General features: G+C 36.4%; 1 protein-coding gene and 1 pseudogene across 5 annotated transcripts in view; one reads left to right on the plus strand and one right to left on the minus strand.

The window, feature by feature from the left end:
* The window catches only part of SLCO1A2 (solute carrier organic anion transporter family member 1A2), a 108,530-nt gene that overhangs the window by 52,765 nt on the left and 32,284 nt on the right, over positions 1 to 23,481 (minus strand). For 4 of the 5 annotated variants that reach the window (XM_066264591.1, XM_066264592.1, XM_066264588.1 and 1 more), the window contains 2 exons: positions 2,965 to 3,153; positions 2,502 to 2,615 (listed from right to left, as the gene is read on the minus strand). In XM_066264591.1, the coding sequence (XP_066120688.1) occupies positions 2,502 to 2,558 (57 nt within the window). In that variant the 5' untranslated portion in view covers positions 2,559 to 2,615; positions 2,965 to 3,153. Of the gene's footprint in view, positions 1 to 2,501; positions 2,859 to 2,964; positions 3,154 to 23,481 lie in introns of those variants that run through there. The other variant, XM_066264590.1, reaches the window with a different exon arrangement.
* On the plus strand, positions 17,711 to 17,923 carry LOC136321489 (U2 spliceosomal RNA; annotated as a pseudogene).

Genomic DNA, 23,481 nt, shown 5'->3' on the forward strand with positions numbered 1-23,481 from the left:
ATTTGGCTTAATGAGAACACTTTTTAAATTCAGAGTAAAAAAGATAAGTCAATCAGAGAAAGACAAATACCATATGATTTCATTTATATGTGAAATCTAATGAACAAAACAAGCAAATTAGAAACAGACTCATTCATGGATACATAGAACATACTGACAACTGTCAGAAAAGAAGTTGTGGGGCTGGGTGAAAAAGATGAAACTATTAAGCAAAGAAAAAATTCACAGACACAGAGGGTGGTATGGTGATTAAAAGAGGGCAAGGGGAATGGGGGAAGGTAGAAGCTGATAAAGGGAGCATTAATGATGACAAAAGGAGACTTGACTTGGGATGGTGAGCACACAATACAACATACAGATATGTATTGTAGAATTATCCACCTGGAACCTATATAATTTTATTAACCAATATCACCCCAATGAATTCAATAAATATACATACGTACATCCATAAATTATATCGATTTCTTCAGGTTTAACTTAATCAAGCTAATGTCAGCAGAGCACATTTTAAATATTGTAATTTGTTATTCACACTGTTTGAAAAATACACTGTTACTAGTACAGCCACTATGGAAGAAACTATGGTGGTTCCTTAAAAAATTAAGAATTACTGTATGACCCAGCAATCCCTCTACTGGGTATCTACTCAAAAAATTCTAAAATATTATCATGCAAAGACACATGCAGCCCCATGGTCATCACAGCATTATTCACAAGTGGCCAAGACAAATAACCAAAGTGTCCTTTGATAGAGGATTGGATAAAGAAGATGTGGTACATATATACAATAGAATATTACTCAGTCATAAGCAATGATGACATATTGCCATTTATGACAACACCGATGGACCCTGAGAACATTATACTGAGTGAAATAAGTAAATCAGAAATAGCTAAGAACTATATGATTTCACACATAGGTGGGATATAAAACTGAGACTCATGAACATAGATAAATTGAAGTGGTTACTAGGTGGAAGAGGATATGAGGGAGAGGGTGGGGGGAAGAGAGTAAAGAGGGACAAGTATATATGTGGTGACGGAAATTTTGTTGACATTGGGTGATGGGTACATAACATAATCCACAGTTCAAATGCTATAGAGATGTTCACCTGAAACCTATGTACTCATTGATCAATGTCATCTCATTAAATTTATTTTTCTAAATAAATTTAAAAAATAAAGAAAAATACATTGTTGTTACATATACACAAAATCTGATAATTAAGCAATTGCCTCTCAATTTTACTTGATAAACTTCTGCTAGCAATATTTCGCCATAACATTTAAATGAATGTCTAATCTGCCAATCTCCAAAGTAATAAAAAATTTAAAACCAACTGTTTATAAATAAAGCTTGACCTGGCTGTTATCGAAAAATGCTATTATTAGTAAATAGTTAATATTTATTGAACTTTTATAATATTGCAGTCATTATTGCAAGCATAAAAAAGGAAAAAATCCTATAAAACTATGTTATTACCCATTTCAGATGAAAAAAAAATGAGCACAAATAGATTAAGCAACTTGTCTAAAGTGAAACAAGTAAGCAGTTGAACTCAGATATGAACCCAGGGAGCCTGGTCCTCAATTCTTATTTTTAACCATTCAATTTTAGGAGAATATGAGTAGTGAAGATTAACTTAAGGGGAAATTTTAAAAGTATATTGAACGTGGCATTTCAGAAAAAAGTAATTTTCTAGATCTATAGCATAATCCCCTACTTTCATGTACATGTGTAGATTTCCCCTATACATGTATAAAGAGAATATAAACATTCGATGGGGAGAAAATTGGTGGCAATGTCTTAGTTTCAAAAGCACTTGCAGGCACTAGCTATAGAATCAAGATTAATATACAAATCCCTTGGTTTAAAATAAATTCAAATTTTGTTTGAAGGCAAAATGCAAATATAATTTGCTGTGAAATAATAAATTATAAGAAACAGCTACCAAAGAGGAGATTATTTTTACAGAAAATGATTGGCATGTTGTCAAGCTTGAAGGAAATATTTGTTTTACTGGATCATTGTGGAATAATCATTGCATATAGATCAACAAAGCATTTCTTTCTAAGGAACCATTTTCTGGGAATGATTCTCACACTTCTCTCAGAAGCCCCCGAAGGGTGGGCATTTAGCTGGCCTTTGATCCAGGAAAATAAGTCCTGCTGTAACATAACGTATGTCTGAAAAAATTTTAAGACTTTCTCTGCCATATAAGTCCCTCAAAACCATCTCTGATTAGATGAGATCGGGCGCATTCAGGGTGGTATGGCCGTAGACACCTACCATCTCTGATTAAACTGCCTGAATGCATGATCCTATTAACATACATCTTCATTTACAAAACAGATTTCATTAAAGCAAGAAATTGTCACCATATCAGGTAGCAGGACCTGAATATTAGATATTTTCATGAACATATAAACAACTTTATAAAGTTTAAGTTAGGAAAAATACAGTATATATTCATATATCTGCACAAAAAATTCCATACCTTCAACTTCGAAAGACATCTTACTCTGCGGGTTTCAATTTTCTCAGTTTCCCCCATGTTGTTCTTCTGAGTGCTCCAAAGGATTTATGATTTAAATCTTGATGTTTCTTAGTTCTATTGTTTTAAGAAAACAAAAATATATTAAATTACTGACAAAATCATAAGTTGTCATTCTTTTTGAAGAAAACACTGAATTTAAATAACAAAATCAGAATCCACTGTGTTACAAATATCTGGGAAGCTTTTGACTGCAGATCTAGAAAATAATGATGTTAAAGAAAACTTTGTCGTTAATTTTCCATTGAAAACGTTCTCTCCAATTACTTTAGTTATTCTTTAGTGAGATTAAAGATAGAGTTACTTGTTATGGTCCTCCTACAAAATAATGACCATGTGGTTAAAACAAAACTTTTCACTTCTTTAGCCAAAATAAATAGAACCAAAGTGAACCTTTTGGACTTACATGAAAATGCTGCTTTTAAGAACACACTGACTTTGATTTCTGTTTGTGCTAAAAACCTGCTTCAGCAAGGCTACCAAAGTTCAAAAATCTGTTTGGCTGGGCTCCCTTTTCAAGTTCTTTGCATTCCAGTACTTCCCTGGAGTTTCAAGAAGGGAAACACTTTCTGGGGCATGGCTGATTCACGGAAACCTGGGGAGACATGGAATTTTAATTATGGAAATAGCCTAAGTAAAAATAACAAATAATTCTATGATCTCAAAAAGAATCTTGCAGTTGCAAATTAAGATGTGAGGCTTAGGAAAAAACCAAGCATATAAACGCACATCTATATGTCTATATATGTAATAAATACAGATATATGTGTATCTATGTGTAATATATATTAATTATATAAGCACACATTTTTATATGTAAAACAAAATGATTACTTAAACTCTATTAAATTTAACTAACCCCTTTCAAAGTTACATCTATGTTTTGTCTTGAAGCTAGGACAATATTTTGCACCAAAACCAGTGTTTCACTAGGACAAGAATTATTCTAATAAATCTACTTTAAGTTGAGAGGATATGCTAACAGTATCCCCAGAGATAATTTATTAAAGTTCCCTGAACAATATCTATTTAACAAGTGATCCTGAACACACTAATTTTTAAAAACCTTACTCTTTCACCTCTATAAATTTGTCTAGTCCCACTCCCCTGCATACATTAAGGTAATAGCCACTGAACAATGTTTGAGCTTAGTTCTATTTACCCATTCTCCCAGGGATACAACAATACAGCAAAAGTCTATTGTGCGCCAGTCATCATTTTAAACACAAGGTGTCACAAATTAACAAGATAGACATTTCTGATAGATTATATAAATGAATTAAAGAAGTGTAAGGCTCTATGTAAAGTACGTGAACCCAGATCGCATGGAACCTATATTTTTATTGGGAAAGGTAAAACCTCTAAATAAAACACATTGGACTAGAACTAAATAGTGTATGATCAAATACAAATGTTTTGGTATGTAGGGGGTAAAAAAATTTATAGGTCATGAATAAAAATTATTAGAAACGTTCTTGGCAACTCTAAATGGCCATGCAAATGAACTCAGTCTGAAATTTCCACTAAAATGTCAAATTACCTTAACTATAGTACAAGGCACTAGTTTTTAAAAAACAAAACAAAACAAAATAGTCTGACCTGTGGTGGTGCAGCGCAAAAAGTGTTGACCTGGAACGCTGAGGTCTCCAGTTCAAAACCCTGGGCTTGCCTGGTCAAGGCACATATGGGAGTTGATGCTTCCTGCTCCTCCCCCCTTCTCTCTCTCTCTCTCTGTCTCTACTCTCTAAAATAAATAAATAAACATATTTTAAAAAATAATAAAATAATTTTTAAAAAAGCAAAACAAACAATAAAATAGATGGACAATTTTTCAAATGAGTGGAAACTGCTCTTCTTGTTCCTCATCTGTAATACATATGCTTTTACTGTGTATGAACCCCTTAGTTGTCCTCATGTCTTCCTTCTCATGCTTTAGAAGCCAATCTCACACCCTTTCATTTTCCTTCAGTCTCTCCTTGCCAATACCTGAGGCCAAAATAGTTAACCAATCAAACAATGAGAGGGGGGGGAAACATTTCTCTTTTATGTCAATATTGTCTTCATTCTTTTTTAGCAGCTAAAACCAGGAATTATTTATTTATTTATTTAGCAAAAGAGAGAGAGAAACAGACAGGAAAGGAGACAGATGAGAGTCATTAATTTGTTATTGCGGCACTTTAGCTGTTCGTTGATCGCTTTCTTATATGTGCCTTGACCCAGGGACTCCAGCTGAGCCAGTGACCCCTTGCCCAAGCCAGCAACCTTGGGCTCAAGGTAGAAACCTTGGGATTGAAGCCAGCGACCTTTGGGTTCAAGCCAGCGACTGCAGGGTCAAATCTATGATCCCAGCTCAAGCCAGCGAGCCCATGTTCAAGCTGATGAGCCCATGCTCAAGCCAGCAACCTCGGGGTTTTGAACCTGGGTCCTCAGAATCCCAGGTTGACCCTCTATCCACTGCGCCACTGCCTGGTCAGGAAAAATACGACTTTTCTAAATGTCTTTTTTCTATCTGATCATGGGACATAGAAGGTGGAGTTAGTGACACAGACGATTATCACATAGGAAAACTGTAGTTCCTTCTATGACTCATGATGCTGTAATGTAACCCTCTTGAGCACAATTTATCACCATGCCTCAAAGATTGTTTCAAAATATGTTTACTCTCTTGAGAGATGTGTTATAAACAAATGTGTTGTCTGAGATAAGAGGCAGTGTTTAAAATTAAGCACCTGGAATGAATTACATGTGATTCGATTAACACTAAACGTTCCCTAATTTGTCAACTTACACGGTGAAAACATTTTAGTTTTTCAGACATATTTTAAATGTTAATGAAGAAAATTAATAAATTAACAAATGAAATCTATTATAGTTACTGAATAAATTTCATGAAATCTCATAGTTAATGTCACAATCATTTTGAGCATTTTGGACCAAAAAAGGGGAAAGCACTCATTGTTTCTTCACATCCTCAAGAAGTGTCAGTGCCAGCCATGGAAACAAGCCCCTTTTGTTAGCACAAGGTTGTTTACATGGTGACTTCTGGTCCTGGGACCACAGTGTCACAAGCAAATCCTCATCAATCATCACTGCAAATGAAAGTTACTTGCTGAAGCTTTATTAAGAGGAGAAGCATTTTATTTCTCTAACCCTTCTCAGCATTTAAAGGGGAGTAAGTCTTCAATATGCATCCTTACAAAAATAGGATTGCATTCTTCCACATTTACTGGTCACAATTTAGAGGTTTTGTTTTTGTTTTTTAATTGTACTCAAAGCACATTTACAGAATTGTTAACTATATGCACATTTTTAAAATATCATGTCTCTAGAACTTTTCATCTTGCATAACTAAAATTCTATACCCATTGCAAAGCAACACTCGGATTTTTGGCACCCCTTAGTTGACAGCCTTAACACGTCTCAGTCACAAGAGAATACAATCTTTTACAAAACAAATAAATCACTTTGTTTATGATCTTTCCTTAGTCTTAAGCATATAGACATAAGTCACCTAGGAAAATGCATACATTTACTTTTACATTACAGTATCAAATTAACAAAATAAAGGCTTTACTTTATCTTGATAAAACTAGCAGTACAAACACAAAGACTTAGGAGAACATCATTTTCCTGGGAAAAGAAGAGAAAGTCATACCAGCAATAAACTTATGAAAATTGTTTATTTCCAGAATTTTCAAATGGCTCCTTGCTCTGCAAGAAGAGGACAGCCTCTTAGGAGAATGCAGCTGAAACAATTCAACCAAAACCGAACCAGGCAAGTATGTGCCAATGGAATACATGTAGAACCAACAATGACTCTTTGTATAATGCCTACCAAGTTATTTTACTTCTGTTTATTCATTTTTATCAGAAATCAAATAACAAGGTATTGGATTGTGCAAAGAAGCCTTACAAATATAGGTGTTATTTTACTTTTTATGTCCAAAGGAGGTATTGTTAGCATAGGCAGAGTTAGATATTAAGAAAAAAGAAGGGAGCCAGACATCTAATTAAGCCAGTAGAAAGGGGTACTTCATAGACACTCCACAGAACAGCCGCATCCTCTGCCAAATCCTCAAGTAAGTAAGAAAGGCAGGAAAGACCAGCTTTCCAATCTCTCCAGGGAAGAACCAGCCAGTTCCCTCAGATTAAGGGGAGAGGGATGAACAGTGAGAGGAAATTCTCCTGCTAAGGCATGCACAGCAGGAGCCAGATGAAGCAACACTAGGAGGTGTGCCAGAAGGAGCCACAATGAAGGCTATAAAGGGGAGGAGACAAACCTGAGAAAAGGATTGGATGGGGAAGCATCAGCATAGCCCCAGCAAGGTCCAAGAAAGAGATTGGATAGTTTAAAAGAAGGCTTACCCTTTCCCAAGCCCAGGGAAATATAACCAAAGCAACAAAGGCCCAAGGCACCCTCTCTCTTTAGCAGCCAGGCAAGCCAAGGCACAGCACCTATCACAGGCTGGGCAAGAACAGAGACGGCGCTGGACCACTGGAGCCTCAGATGGTGACCTAATGGCATGGGAGCTCTGGGTTCTGGCCCTCCTCCTGGGCTTGTTGGGGATAAGTGCTGGCTTGTGGTCCCAAAGGTTGGACTTCTTCCACAGCGAGACGGAGCTGAGCTACCTAGTCGTGAATGGGACAATGCAGAAGCCTCTTCAGGGACATCTATGCCCTGCATGTCCTTCCAATAAATTTTGCCACTGTCACTCAAATCCTCCTATGCATGTATCCCTGAAATGCATTTTCAGTAATACTGTGAAAGCACAGAAACACAAGCAAAACCTGTCATCAGCAATCCATCAATAAATATATCTTGCTTGTTCTGACTCTGGTAATAAAACAAGACCTGAAAAGCCAAGCTGAAACTCTCCGTCTTTAGGAGAGCTGATTGTGAATATTATCAGTGTTAAATCCCATGCCAAGCAATGCTAGAGAACAATCAAGTAATTACAGGAGTAGCCAATTTTTTGCATACTGTCAATTTAAACTATTTTGTTTCTTCAAATTATCTCAATTCTTTGCTTCCTTTTGCTTACACACACATAGTTTTGGATGCAAAAAGAAAACATTTTTCTTTATTTAATTATGGCAAGTACATACTTATCTTTCCTTTTTCTCATACAGAAAGGATTTTTTATCCATGTATCAAGCTCCCAAAAAAACCTGAAAATTCAAAATGTCAGAACATGAAGCCCAGTCAGTTTGGGTTTGGTCCTAGATTACATGTGAGTTCTTTAAACTCATTGAATTGTGTTTTCATTTTGTTTTCTTTTGTTTGTTTGTTTGTTACTTATCTGTGGAATATTTAAACCTATCTTGCAAGATCAGTATAAAGATTGAGTTTTAAAGTTTATATGATTGCTGGAATAATACAACCACTCTGTAAATGGTGGTGATTATTATTTTTTAAGATTTTATTTATTGATTTTAGAGAAAGGAGAGAGAGAGAAGAGGAGGGGGAGGAGCAAAAAGCATCAACTCATAGTAGTTGCTTCTCATATGTGCCTTGATGGGGCAAGCCCAGGTTTCAAACCGGTGACCTCAGCATTCCAGGTCGATGCTCTGTCATCTGCTGCCTCAGGTCAGGCAATGGCAGTGATTATTATTTATTCATTCTACAAATATTTATTAAGATTCTACTACATTCAAAGCACAGTAGTTGGTGTTAGGGATACAAAGATGAATAACATATGTGCTTGCTTGGTAGTGGCCTCATAAGCTATTGGGAGAGATAAACAATTAAGTGATAATAGTAGCTAGTCAGTGCCATAACGCAGACCATTTGCACTAAGTAACAGAAAGACGTGATTAATGAAAACTATTTGGTTATTCATTTGGAATATCATTTGGACTCAGCATAGTAGTTTAAGTACTTGGGCTTTGAAATAAGGCACAACTGATTTGAAAGCGTGTTTCATTTATTTTTTTTTCAAACCCACATAGGCTGCACTCCCTTCCTTAGCTGGGGCCACAGACCAGTGCTTTCCTTTCCATTGCCCTCCACCTCTTGGGAGTGGGAGAAAGGAAACCCTATACTGCACCAGCCTGGCTAAGACTCCATTCATTCGCAGCACAAGAAAACCCAAGGAAATGCTCCCTCTTTAGTGCAGCCCCCAAACACCAAGAGTCCTTCTTGCCCCAACTGCCCAGCAAGGATGTTCTTATGCTAACATTGCTGGAAAATGTTGCTTTTGTCTTATTCAAACTCTAAGGCAGTGGTCCCCAATCCCCAGGCCGCAGACCGGTACCGGTCCGTGGGCCATTTGGTACCGGTCCGCAGAGAAAGAATAAATAACTTACATTATTTCTGTTTTATTTATATTTAAGTCTGACCGATGTTTTATTTTTAAAAAATGACCAGATTCCCTCTCTTACATCTGTCTAAGACCCACTCTTGACGCTTGTCTCGGTCACGTGATACATTTATCCGTCTCACCCTAAAGGCCAGTCTGTAAAAATATTTTCTGACATTAAACCGGTCTGTGGCCTAAAAAAGGTTGGGGACCACTGCTCTAAAGGATCTTAAATATCAGTTAAAAAAAAAAAAAAAGGTTGCATCAGATAAGTGACACCTCCTCCGTGGATAAAAGCCTGTTTTTGAACTAGTTGTGTGGTGTTGGTACAAGTCACTTATTTATTCACACAATGAAGATAGTCTCTGTCTTTATACCAAACAAGAAAATAAGGAGAGAACTAGAACCCATGACAGGTAGTTCAACAGAAGTATTGATCATTCTAGAAAATTAGCTACAAAGGTATCTGAAGAATTAAAACACCAAACTGGACAGATGGTAGACAAGCCAGAGATTTACATCGGTGGGAGGTCACCTTCCCTCCTAAGGCTGTGTCAGAAAGGGGAGGGACTGAGCTACAGTACACGCAGCTCCTGCCAGAGACACTGCTTAAAAGTGGAATGGGAGAAATGCCCAGGTTTTCCCTTCTCTACAACCTCATTTTTACACCAATACCTCTCATTAACAATCTAACAGGACATCAGATATAAGGGAGCCTGGAAAATTTACTTTTCCATTATAGTTTCCTGGGATAAAGAGAGGATCAGAGGATGACAAAAAAAAAAAAAAAATGCGTATGAGACCAGAAAAACAAATGACTAACACAACTACCATCAGTTGGAATAGAGTTAAATAAGATATGTCTGACCTGTAATGGCACAATGGATAGAACATTGACCTGGAATGCTGAGGTCTCTGGTTCAAAACCTCAGGCTTGCCCAGTCAAGGTACATAAAAGAAGAAACTGTGAGTTGATGCTTCCCACTCCTCCCCCACATTCTCTCTCCTTTCTCGAAAATAAATAAATAAATAAATAAATAAATATTTTTTAAAATAAAATAACAATTTAAAGATATTGTAGTTCTTTAATTATTACTAATTATTTTTCTGTGTATTTCTTAAAAGCAAGATATTCTATTGTATAAACAGAATATAATCATCAAAATCTGAGAACTTAACATTAGCTCAATATTACTATATTGATCTGTATTAAAATTGAATCAATTGTTTTAATAATGCCTTATAGCTTTTTTACTTAAATGGCCCAGGATCCAATCCAGTACCATATATTACATTTAGTTATTATATCTCTTTAGTTTATTTTTATTAGGAAGAGTTACTCAGCTCTTTCTTTCTTTTTATTATTATTTATATTTTGACCTTGAAACTTTTTTTTAATTTTTTTTTTTTTTTTTACAGAGACAGAGAGTCAGAGAGAGGGATAGATAGGAACAGACAGACAGGAACAGAGAGAGATGAGAAGCATTAATCTTTAGTTTTTCGTTGCGACACCTTAGTTGTTCATTGATTGCTTTCTCATATGTGCCTTGACTGCGGTCCTTCAGCAGACCAAGTAACCCCTTGCTCAAGCCAGCAACCTTGGGTCTAAGCTGGTGAGCTTTTGCTCAAACCAGATGAGCCCACACTCAAGCTGGTGACCTCGAGGGTCTCGAACCTGGGTCTTCCACATCCCAGTCCGACACTCTATCCACTGCACCACTGCCTGGTCAGGCATAACCTTGAAATTTTTTAAGAGTATAAATAATTTGTTTTGTAAAATATCCCTTAGCCCTGGCCAGTTGGCTCAGTGGTAGAGCATTGGCCTGGCGTGCAGGAGTCCTGGGTTCGATTCCCAGCCAGAGCACACAGGAGAAGCACCCATCTGCTTCTCCACCCCTCTCCCTCTCCTTCCTCTCTGTCTCTCTCTCCCCCTCCTGCAGCCAAGGCTCTATTGGAGCAAAGTTGGCCCGGGCACCAAGGATGGCTTTATGGCCTCTGCCTCAGGCGCTAGAATGGCTCTGGTTGCAACAGAGTGATGCCCCAGATGGGCAGAGCATCGCCCCCTGGTGGGCACGCTGGGTGGATCCCGGTCGGGCGCAAGCGAGAGTCTGACTGCCTCCCCGTTTCCAGCTTCAGAAAAATACAAAAAAACAAAAACAAAAATATATCTCTTAGTATGATTTTGTCTGATGTTTCTTCATAATTAGGTTTTGGTTACACACTTTGCATAGGAATACCACTGAAGTGATAATATGCCCTCCTCCTCAGTCGATGGTATCTTAAGATGTATAATGTTAGCTTTGATCACATGGTTGAAGTAAATGTGCTGGGGGCTTTTTCAGTATAGTTATTATTTTCCTTTTGTAACTAGTATGTAATTTCTGTGAAAATACTTTGGGACAATATAAATATCTTGTTTTTCATCCAATTTAATCTTTATTAGTTATGGATTATTTTCTGATTCCATTATTTCTGTTATATTTATTGGTTTGGTATTCTAATATAATAGCTTCCATTTCTCTCTCAATATTTATTAAGTCATTTATTTCAGTATGGACTCATGAGATTTTATTTCACTCAATAGGTTTTAACTTATTGCCTTCATTATTTATATTTATGCTCAAATTTTCCAATAGAAGCCCCTTCAAGTGGGCAACTATATCTTTCTCATATGTCCTAGAAGAAGCCCCTTAAGGCTGGTTTTTGAATCACTTGATATGTTTTCATCATTGTTTGGGCACTTTCTTACTTTATGTATCCTAAATATTTTCTAGGATAATTTTCCACTTTCCCTGACATGACTCTCAAATTTATCAAGTAAACCTTGTTTTCTTTAGTGGTAAATAAATAGAGATAAAGATATATTTATATTCAGGAAATATATATCTGTATTTACAAATATAGATAAATAATAAAATAGAAGTAAATGTGTAGACATCAAACATGGGTTTATACTAACATTCCCAATTTTAATCCAATACTGTATCCTACTATGACCAACACTGATTAGTACTAAAATAATGTTTTTTTTTTTTTGTAGAAAACACTTTCCTCTCTATTATCAACTTCAGATAATTTCTTATCATGGGTTCTTATTTTAAGAAGGTTTTGTTTTCCCCAATGTAGTTGACTCTACTATAATGTCATGATATTTTTGGATTCATTTCTCAATGAATTCATGCCCTTTCTTAGTTCCCTAATTTCAAGTAAAGTTAACTTTCCTTTTTTATTAAATTTATTGAGGTGACATTGGTTAACAAGATTATGTTAGTTTTAAGCATACATTTCTATGATACATGATCTGTATTACATTGTGTGTCTACCACCCAAAGTCAAATCACCTTCTGTCATCATATATTTGACCCCATTTACTCTTTACTACTCCCTACTTCTTTTTTCCAGTAACCATCATACTAGTCAATCGCCTCTGTGTTCTCTACTAAGCTGAAGCAATGAAAAAGTCTTTATTGTACTTGGTTTTTGTTATTGTGGTCGTTTTGTTTTTGTTTATATAATATATGTTTTGCCTTATAATTTTTAGCATTTTCTTATTTGTTTTTTGCTAGAAGGTTAGCTTCTAGATTGGGACCATGACTAACATTCTTCCTCCACTCAGCAAAAATAGGGAATCCGTTATAATTCTCCCCACCACTGTTAAACGCCCTCCCCAGTGACAGCAGTGATGATTCACTTTCTCATTATTAGTGAGGTTAGCCAAACACATTTGTACAAGTCTTTATACATTCATGTGGGTATACTCTGTGTGAGGAAGGATGTGAGTTATGTTAGACAGAACAAAGTTGATAGAAATCTGAAGAAATTTGGGGGTAAAAGGAAGTTAAGAGAATATGGGTGAAATGACTACCATATTATCACTGGAAAAGGCACATTTGTCAGCAGAAAACAAATTGGTCAGGGACATGCTTGAAGACTCCAGTAGAATGAAAAAAATTAAAAATAGTCTCAGGGGAGATTAAAACAGAAAGTTAAATGGAATTAGTAAAAAGATTTGTGAATATCATTGATTACTAAACTGAATCAGAATGCATAATATGAATTTATACAGAAAGTCATCAATATCTTTATGTAATTTATGTCAAAAACATTCAATAAAAAGAGAAAAGAAGGGAGATAAATAAATATATGTGTTTACCTAGAATTTAGAATTAGCACTTTTCATTCAGCAATCAGTTAAGGGAGTAAAGGACTCTAAGAGGCCAGTAAGTACAGAATTGAAATATTAGACCATTAATTTGAGTTTGAATTCACAAGTGAAGGAAGAATGAAGGAAGTGACAGACTGAAACCACAAGGACTGTCATGTTGTGAGTAATATAATACAAATGAAAACTTGATTAATTGATAAGGTTAGAAAGTTATACAAATAACACATCACTGTTAAAGAAAAATGTTCAGATGCATTTCCTGGTGTAAGATAGCAGATGAGAAGTAGTTTTTTGAGGTGACAAAGCTCTAGAACAGCTAGATATGAGGTTGTTGATCTAAGCCTGAAAGTGAAACTAACAAATAAAAGCATAGTAAGAAAAGCAATGTCCAGGTTTAAATTGTTGACACACAGGGTTGAAATTTGCCCAGGCTAAGCAAAAAAGATTCATATGTATTGTTTCCCCAAGTTTCTGATACTTAATATTGGTCACTAATGAATATCCAATTTGCCAGAAACAGACAAACTTTAAGCCTTTATTATGGAACACTTGAGAAAACCAATCAGTCTCTTGGTGGCAAATTGATCACATTGAAACCCTTCCATCCTGAAAAGAGTATTGATTCATCTGTATACTGGAACTGGTACATACTTTGTACCTGTGGAAATTTCTTTCCTGCTCACAGACCTTCAGTTTGGACCATAATCCAAGTGTTTATGGAATATTTAATCTATCAACATAGGATCCTGCAAAAAAACATTACATTGGACCAACAGACCTACTTTGTGATAAAAGAGGTTCAATAATGGACACAATACCATGGGATCCACTGCCTCTATCAAATATTGGATTATCTAGAAACTACCAACCTGATAGAGCAATGAAATGACATTTTGAAGGCACAGGTGAAGAGCCAATTTGAAGGTGACACCCTGCAAATATTAGGCACAAATCTCCAGAACGCAGTATATTTTAATAACCATTAATTATATAGTTCTGTCACAATAAGTAAGAAAAATGGTCTGTGAATCAAGGGGTGGAGGCAGGAATGGTCTCAATTACCATCACACCTAGAGACTCTTGTAGAATTTATGCTTCTCATCCCTGAAAAAATAAGCCAGGTAGGCCTTAAAGGTACTGAATGGGTCCCAATTGTTACTTGATTGCAACCTTGTAAGAGACAAGCACATACTTTATTTACATTTAAGCGCAGTCTACCAATAGAACCATTAGATATAAGAGCTAATGGCTTTAGAATATTTCTCTAAAACCAGGTCAGATAATATTACGTCTCCATTTCAATCTTTTTCGATATTTCAGTTTATCACACTTCTGTGGGACTGTGATCTTAATCACCATTCTGTCTAAATGGAAGACTCCACTAGGCATGATTTTCATCCTTTCAGAAGGCTTTATAAAGATCATGTCTTTGTTCTGCCATTGTCACAAAAGAACAGTTCTTCGATATAGTTTTTGCTCTAAAGATGTGACTTAGTGGCCAAACACCTTTAATGTGATGACAAACAATTTTATTTTGTAACTGTAGCTTTCTGGGATCTCTATGCCTCCCAGTTCTGCTTGGAAATAAGCCATTTTCTGAGCACATCTCTTTTGTTGTAGTTCCTTAGCAACTGCAGTTAGCAACAACCAGCTCATGCTATCAACACTTCTGCCTCAAAGCCATGAGAATGCCACAGTTTACTGGGTATTTTTTTCTTCGATTTTTACAGACAGGTTGACCAAATAATTTACCACCACATAACACTGGTCACCATTTTTTCATGTCATATTATAGCTTCTTGTCATACGATTCCAAAACCAGTGATATGTGTGTGTGTGTGTGTGTATAGATATATAGATATATATTTCATGTTTTTGTTAAATAACCTTATTTCTAGTACCAATTTTTAAATTTATCAGATTTTGGTGCAATGATGCTGCATAACAACCTCGAAAACCTCAATGACATTAAAACAAGTATTTTCCCATTTATAGCTCTATGGTTTAACTGTGTGCCAGATATAGGCTATACAGTCTGGATACTAGGTATCTATTAAACACAAATAGTTATTTTCTATGTGTGCCTTAGAAAAAGTTCTAAAGCACCTTGAAAAGTGTTTTCCTGTTAATAAATAATTTATAAATGCCCATTGAATCAATGAACTATAATATCCTTTCTATAAATTAAGTAACTGAATAACTAAATATCATTTTAAATTAAGCATTGCTAAACAAATATGCTAAGTACAAGATATTCCTACAGATCAGTAAGAATTGTACATTCTCTTGTTGTTCAGGATGAAGAAATTAAATTAGCTGTCATAGAATTGCTTAATTATGCTATTAACAATAGAAAAATATGAATATGGAATTATATAAAAACTACATGCTTGAACAATATATAAAGAAGCATTATTAGCTCTTTTCTTTCTTAAGTATAATAAAGTCCAACCAATGTGAATATGTCAGATGGTAATAAACAGAAGTTTTCTCAAAAAAAATTTGTTCATCTCATTTCCTCTGGTCAAGAGAAAACTATCTTTACTTGAGTTTCATAAAATCATGGCCAATTGAGTCATGATACAAACTAATTTCTATGTGCCCATTTTGTCTACATCTATATCTTGGCTGGTTTGATTTTTCCTCCGACAAAGCCAAAAATCAGAAAATACAATGAAATCTCAGTGTGGTGATTGATGAGGTGGGTGGGGGGGTGAAGGGAGGTAGAGGAGTGTAAGGAGTATAAATGGTGAAGAGCAATGAATGACTTGACTTGGGAGGGGTGGACATACAATATGGTGTACAAAGATGTGTTGAAGAATTGTGCACCTGAAACCTGTGTAATTTTGTTAACCAGTGTCACCCGATAAATTCAATTAAAAAAAAAACAAATGGGGGATGACGTCAGAGTAATGGCGGGGTAGGAAGCGATACCGATAAATCTCCCCCAAAACTCAACAAGATCTTCAACCAGAAACAGAAAAACCTATACTTGGAGCTTCCAGATGCTTCGCAATACACCCAAAGGTATGATTGAGTGAAAAATTGGCTAAATATATAACCAAACCCCGAAGGAAATAGGGAGTAAGAAATGCTCCGCCTTCCTCACTAACCTAAACAGGGCGGCTTTCTCTGGTAACTGTGAATATAGAAACTGAGGCGGGCAAAGGGGGTGAATAGATCCAGGCCGCCGCGGCACAAACGGCCGAACCAGGCTGTGGCACGGAGATCCAAGCCGAGGAAAATCTGATCCTGTGGCAACCCGGGCAATACAAGCTAACACTCGCGCCAAACCCAAACAAAGAAAGACAAGTGGAGCGGCCATTTTACCCGGTCTCCTGGTCGGTGCGCAGTTAGTGGGCGAGAATTTCTTCCTAGGCCCCGAGAGTGGGTGCCTGTGTTGCCCCACGGAGAGGCAGGGTCAGAGGCCTTTCTGTGGGCCGAGGGCAGAGTCTCCGGGCAGCCCCAGAACCCTGGGAAAGCCACACACGGGAGGGAGTGAGAACTAATTCCAACGGTGGAGATTTTCCGTGCTGGAGGGTGTTTCACTCAGAGGGAAACGCGGCCGGCCTCATATCTGGGTTTGCACGCGCAGATAAGGAGTGAGCAATTCCTCCGAGTGCCTCGGCAGTGTGCGCCCGTGTTATCGCACAGAGGGGCAGAGTCAGGGACCTTTGTATGGGCCAAAGCGGAATCTCGAGCCGCCCCAGCGCCGTGCAAAAGCCGCGCACGGGGACGGAGCGAGACTCAATTCCAACGCTGCAACTTTTCCCTGCGGTTGGGGGTTTCACTCAGAGCGTGAGACTGCTGGCCGGATATCCTGGTGAGTAAGACAGTGAGTAAGAGTTTCCTCCAAGCACCCTGGAAGTGGGCGCCCACTTGTGTTACCGGACAGAGTGCAGAGCCAGAGGTCTTTGAGTGGGCGGAAAGCCCGTCTGATTATGCTAGCAGGTCTGACTGACTGAGCCTTACCCAGAGCCCTGTGCTGAGTGGAAATAGAGTGGGGAGTTGCCAGCTCTTTGAGCCTCTTACTATCCAGGCAGAGGCAGCAGCAACCCCATAGCTGGATTATCAGGCTACTAATTGAGGAAGGAAAGACTAGGAGAAAGGCTCCAGGAACATGGACTCTCTCACTGTCGGAGCCTATAAATGCTAATGAGCTTCAACTGCCAACGAGACTAAAGCACAATACATGACATTGCCATAGAGACTTATCAACTGCAAACCTCTACCTGAGCGTGCCAAAGGGGCAGAACCTGGGGTACAGAGTCACTGACCAGGAAGAAGGAGAGAAAAGAAAAAGCAAGAAGATAACCTCTCAAAATCAAGAATAATCTGCAGACTTTATAACCTATCCCATTTTATTATATTTGTTCGTTTGTTTCTCTTATCTTCATTCTTGATACTTTTTTTTCCTCCTCCAATTTGGCCGATTAACTCTCTATCGGTCTTACTCTCTCCTCTCCTTGAACTACACTACCCATAAGTGTTACATCTCCCATTATCTTTTCTCTTCTCTTCCTTTCTCTCTATGAGGGTTGCACTCCAAAACCCTTAACTCTCTCTCTCTCTCTCTCTCCTTTCTTTTTTCTTCTTTTAGTGGTTCCCTCTTTTTTTCTCTCTCTCTCTCTTTCTTTTCTCCCTCTATATTAGTTTCTTCCTTTCTCCTTTACATCTCCTCTCATTCAATCGCTTCTCGGCCTTTTGGCTAAGATCAAGTGTACATCTCCTCTCATTCAAACCTCAATAACAAACAAATTATCTTATCTGGGAGTCAAACCTATGTTTGTGGCATTTTGGGGGGTTTTTACTTCACCTTTTTAACTAACTAGCAGTGCTCCCATCCCTGGCTCTCCATATTATCTAGTTCTTGTTCCACTAAATACAATAGTAAGTTTTTAATTTGTCCCCCCATTTTTCCATTTTCCTCTTATTCCTCTCATCATAACTCTTAGACAACCAACACCTAAAAGCAAATCATTTTATTCTTGACCCAAATTTTTTCCTTATTTGCTTTTTGTGGGTCCATACGCTCTTTTTTTTTTTCCTTTTTTTTTTTCTTTCTTTTTTTTTTTTTTTTTGCCCCTTTATTACTTTTCCCCAATTTAGGCCGTCCATCACAGGCATTGTTTGTTATAATTCACAGTCCACCACAAGATTTTCTCAAGAAAGAGGGGAGAGGAGAGGAGAGGAAAAAAGGAGGGCGGGAATAATTTCCTTTTTTTTTAATTTTAATTTTATTTTATTGTTCTTCATTTCATTATTAATTTTTTTTAAAAAAACAACTCTTTTCGATTTTTTATTTTTTTTATTTTTTTTTAACTTTTTATTCTTTATTAAATCTCATTAATACTATCAACAAAACCACCCTCAGATGCCATTAAGGAAGAGAAAATCGAATATCATGGATACAAAAGAAAGAGAGGTAACACAGCTAGATGAGGAAAAATCTATGGAGAAAAAATTTAATATATTGGAAACCTTGGAGCTAAATGACAGAGAATTCAAGATAGAAATCCTAAAAATCCTCCGAGATATACAAGAAAACACAGAAAGGCAATTTAAGGAGCTCAGAAAACAACTCAATGAACACAAAGAATATATGTCCAAGGAAATTGAAACTATAAAAACAAATCAAACAGAGATGAAAAACTCAATTCACGAGCTGAAAAATGAAGTAACAAGCTTAGCTAATAGAACAGGTCAGATAGAAGAGAGGATTAGTGAAATAGAAGACAAGCAACTTGAGGCACAACAGAGAGAAGAAGAAAGAGACTCAAAAATTAAAAAAAAATGAGATAGCCCTACAAGAATTATCTGACTCCATCGAAAAGAATAACATAAGAATAATAGGTATATCAGAGGGAGAAGAGAGAGAAAATGGAATGGAGAACATACTCAAACAAATAATAGATGAGAACTTCCCAAGCCTGTGGAAAGAACTAAAGCCTCAAGTTCAAGAAGCAAACAGAACTCCAAGTTTTCTTAACCCCAACAAACCTACTCCAAGGCATATCATAATGAAATTGACACAAACCAACAGCAAAGAAAAAATTCTCAAGGCAGCCAGGGAAAAGAAGAATACAACATATAAAGGAAGGTCCATTAGATTATCATCAGATTTCTCAGCAGAAACTCTACAAGCTAGAAGAGAGTGGACCCCAATATTTAAAGTCCTGAAAGAGAGGAACTTTCAGCCACAAATACTATACCCATCAAAGCTATCCTTCAAATACGAAGGAGAAATAAAAACATTCACAGATACAGAAAAGATGAGGGAATTTATCATGAGAAAACCCCCACTCCAGGAATTACTAAAGGGGGTTCTCCAATCAGATACAAAGAACAAACAAAAAACAGAGCCACAAGTAAAAGCTCCAAGACGAACACAATAAAACCAAATTTAAACTGTGACAACAACAAAAAGAAAGAGGGGGAGAAGATGGAGATTAACAGTAGCAAAGGACGATGGAGTGCAAAAGTACTCACAAAATAGTTCGCTACAATGAACAGGGTAGGGACCCTTTTCATTACTCAAAGGTAACCACCATTGAAAAGACCACCACAGAAGCACATGAGATAAAAAAGATAGCAACAGAGGAAAGATGTATGGAATACAACCAAATAAAAACAAAAGATAGAAAAACGAAAGAAAAGGATCAAACAAGACACAAAACTAACAGAAAGCAAGATATAAAATAGCAATAGGGAACTCACAAGTATCAATAATTACACTAAATGTAAACGGATTAAACTCACCAATAAAAAGGCACAGAGTAGCAGAATGGATTAAAAAAGAAAATCCAACTGTATGCTGCCTACAGGAAACTCATCTAAGTAACAAGGATAAAAACAAATTCAAAGTGAAAGGCTGGAAAACAATACTCCAAGCAAATAACATCCAAAAAAAAGCAGTGTAGCAATACTCATATCGGATAATGCTGACTACAAGACAGGAAAAGTACTCAGAGACAAAAATGGCCATTTCATAATGGCTAAGGGAACACTGAATCAAGAAGACATAACAATTCTTAATATATATGCACCAAACCAAGGAGCACCAAAATATATAAGACAGCTACTTATTGATCTTAAAACAAAAACTGACAAAAATACAATCTTACTTGGAGACCTCAATACACTGCTGACGGCTCTAGATCGGTCATCCAAACAGAGAATCAACAAAGACATAGTGGCCTTAAACAAAACAGTAGAGCACCTGGATAACATAGACATCTACAGGACATTTCATCCCAAAGTGACTGAGTATACATTTTTCTCCAGTGTACATGGATCATTCTCAAGAATTGACCATATGTTGGGCCACAAAAACAACATCAGCAAATTCAGAAATATTGAAGTTGTACCAAGCATATTTTCTGATCATAAAGCCTTGAAACTAGAATTCAACTGCAAAAAAGAGGAAAAAAATTCCACAAAAATGTGGAAATTAACAACATACTTTTAAAAAATGAATGGGTCAAAGAAGAAATAAGTGCAGAGATCAAAAGATATATACAGACTAATGAAAATGACAATACGACATATCAGAATCTATGGGATGCAGCAAAAGCAGTGATAAGAGGGAAGTTCATATCGCTTCAGGCATATATGAACAAACAAGAGAGAGCCCAAGTGAACCACTTAACTTCCCACCTTAAGGAACTAGAAAAAGAAGAACAAAGACAACCCAAAACCAGCCGAAGAAAGGAGATAATAAAAATCAGAGCAGAAATAAATGAATTAGAGAACAGAAAAACTATAGAAAAAATTAATAGAACAAGGAGCTGGTTCTTTGAAAAGATCAACAAAATTGACAAACCCTTGGCAAGACTTACCAAGGAAAAAAGAGAAAGAACTCATATAAACAAAATCCAAAATGAAAGAGGAGAAATCACCATGGACACCATAGATATACAAAGAATTATTGTAGAATACTATGAAAAACTTTATGCCACTAAATTCAACAACCTAGAAGAAATGGATAAATTCCTAGAAAAATACAACCTTCCTAGACTGAGTCAAGAAGAAGCAGAAAGCCTAAACAGACCTATCAGTAGAGAAGAAATAGAAAAAAACATTAAAAACCTCCCCAAAAATAAAAGTCCAGGCCCTGATGGCTATACCAGCGAATTTTATCAAACATTCAAAGAAGACTTGGTTCCTATTCTACTCAAAGTCTTCCAAAAAATTGAAGAAGAAGCAATACTTCCAAACACATTTTATGAGGCCAACATAACCCTCATACCAAAACCAGGCAAGGATGGCACAAAAAAAGAAAACTACAGACCAATATCTCTAATGAATACAGATGCTAAAATAATAAACAAAATACTAGCAAATAGAATACAAAAACATATTAAAAAAATAATACATCATGATCAAGTGGGATTCATCCCAGAATCTCAAGGATGGTTCAACATACATAAAACGGTTAATGTAATACACCATATCAAGAAAACAAAGAACAAAAACCACATGATCTTATCAATAGACGCAGAAAAGGCTTTCGATAAAATACAACACAATTTTATGTTTAAGACTCTCAACAAAATGGGTATAGAAGGAAAATATCTCAACATGATAAAGGCCATATATGATAAACCATCAGCTAACATCATATTAAATGGCACTAAACTGAAGGCTTTCCCCCTTAAATCAGGAACAAGACAGGGTTGTCCACTTTCTCCACTCTTATTTAATGTGGTACTAGAGGTTCTAGCCAGAGCAATCAGACAAGACAAAGAAATAAAAGGCATCCATATCAGAAAAGAAGAAGTAAAGGTATCACTTTTTGCAGATGATATGATCCTATACATCGAAAACCCCAAAGAATCCACAAAAAGACTACTACAAACAATAAGCCAATACAGTAAGGTCGCAGGATACAAAATTAACATACAGAAGTCAATAGCCTTTCTATATGCCAACAATGAAACAACTGAGAACGAACTCAAAAGAATAATCCCCTTCACGATTGCAACAAAAAAAATAAAATACTTAGGAATAAACATAACAAAGAATGTAAAGGACTTATATAATGAAAACTATAAACCATTGTTAAGGGAAATAGAAAAAGATATAATGAGATGGAAGAATATACCTTGTTCTGGGCTAGGAAGAATAAATATAATCAAGATGGCTATATTACCCAAAGCAATATACAAATTTAATGCAATTCCCATCAAACTTCCAATGACATTTTTTAAAGAAATAGAGCAAAAAAATCATCAGATTTATGGAACTATAAAAAACCCCGAATAGCCAAAGCAATCCTAAAGAAAAAGAATGAAGCTGGGGGCATAACAATACCTGACTTCAAACTCTATTATAGGGCCACGACAATCAAAACAGCATGGTATTGGCAGAAAAATAGACACTCAGACCAATGGAACAGAATAGAAAGTCCAGAAATAAAACCACATATATATAGTCAAATAATTTTTGATAAAGGAGCCAACAACACACAATGGAGAAAAGAAAGCCTCTTCAATAAATGGTGCTGGGAAAACTGGAAAGCCACATGCAAAAGAATGAAATTGGACTACAGTCTCTCCCCCTGTACAAAAATTAACTCAAAATGGATCAAAGATCTAAACATAAGACCTGAAACAATTAAGTACATAGAAGAAGACATAGGTACTCAACTCATGGACCTGGGTTTTAAAGAGCATTTTATGAATTTGACTCCAATGGCAAGAGAAGTGAAGGCAAAAATTAATGAATGGGACTACATCAGACTAAGAAGTTTTTGCTCAGCAAGAGAAACTGATAACAAAATAAACAGAAAGCCAACTAAATGGGAAATGATATTTTCAAACAACAGCTCAGATAAGGGCCTAATATCCAAAATATACAAAGAACTCATAAAACTCAACAACAAACAAACAAACAATCCAATAAAAAAATGGGAAGAGGATATGAATAGACATTTCTCCCAGGAAGAAATACAAATGGCCAACAGATATATGAAAAGATGCTCATCTTCTTTAGCTATTAGAGAAATGCAAATCAAAATGGCAATGAGATACCACCTCACACCTGTTCGATTAGCTGTTATTAGCAAGTCAGGTAATAGCAAATGTTGGAGAGGCTGTGGAGAAAAAGGAACCCTCATACACTGTTGGTGGGAATGTAAAGTAGTACAACCATTATGGAAGAAAGTATGGTGGTTCCTCAAAAAACTGAAAATAGAACTACCTTATGACCCAGCAATCCCTCTACTGGGTATATATCCCAAAAACTCAGAAACATTGATACGTAAAGACACATGCAGCCCCATGTTTATTGCAGCATTGTTCACAGTGGCCAGGACATGGAAACAACCAAAAAGCCCATCAGTAGATGACTGGATAAAGAAGATGTGGCACATATACACTATGGAATACTACTCAGCCATAAGAAATGATGACATCGGAACATTTACAGCAAAATGGTGGGATCTTGATAACATGATACG

This window comes from Saccopteryx bilineata, chromosome 1, assembly GCF_036850765.1.
Source record: "Saccopteryx bilineata isolate mSacBil1 chromosome 1, mSacBil1_pri_phased_curated, whole genome shotgun sequence".
Lineage (NCBI taxonomy): Eukaryota > Metazoa > Chordata > Mammalia > Chiroptera > Emballonuridae > Saccopteryx > Saccopteryx bilineata.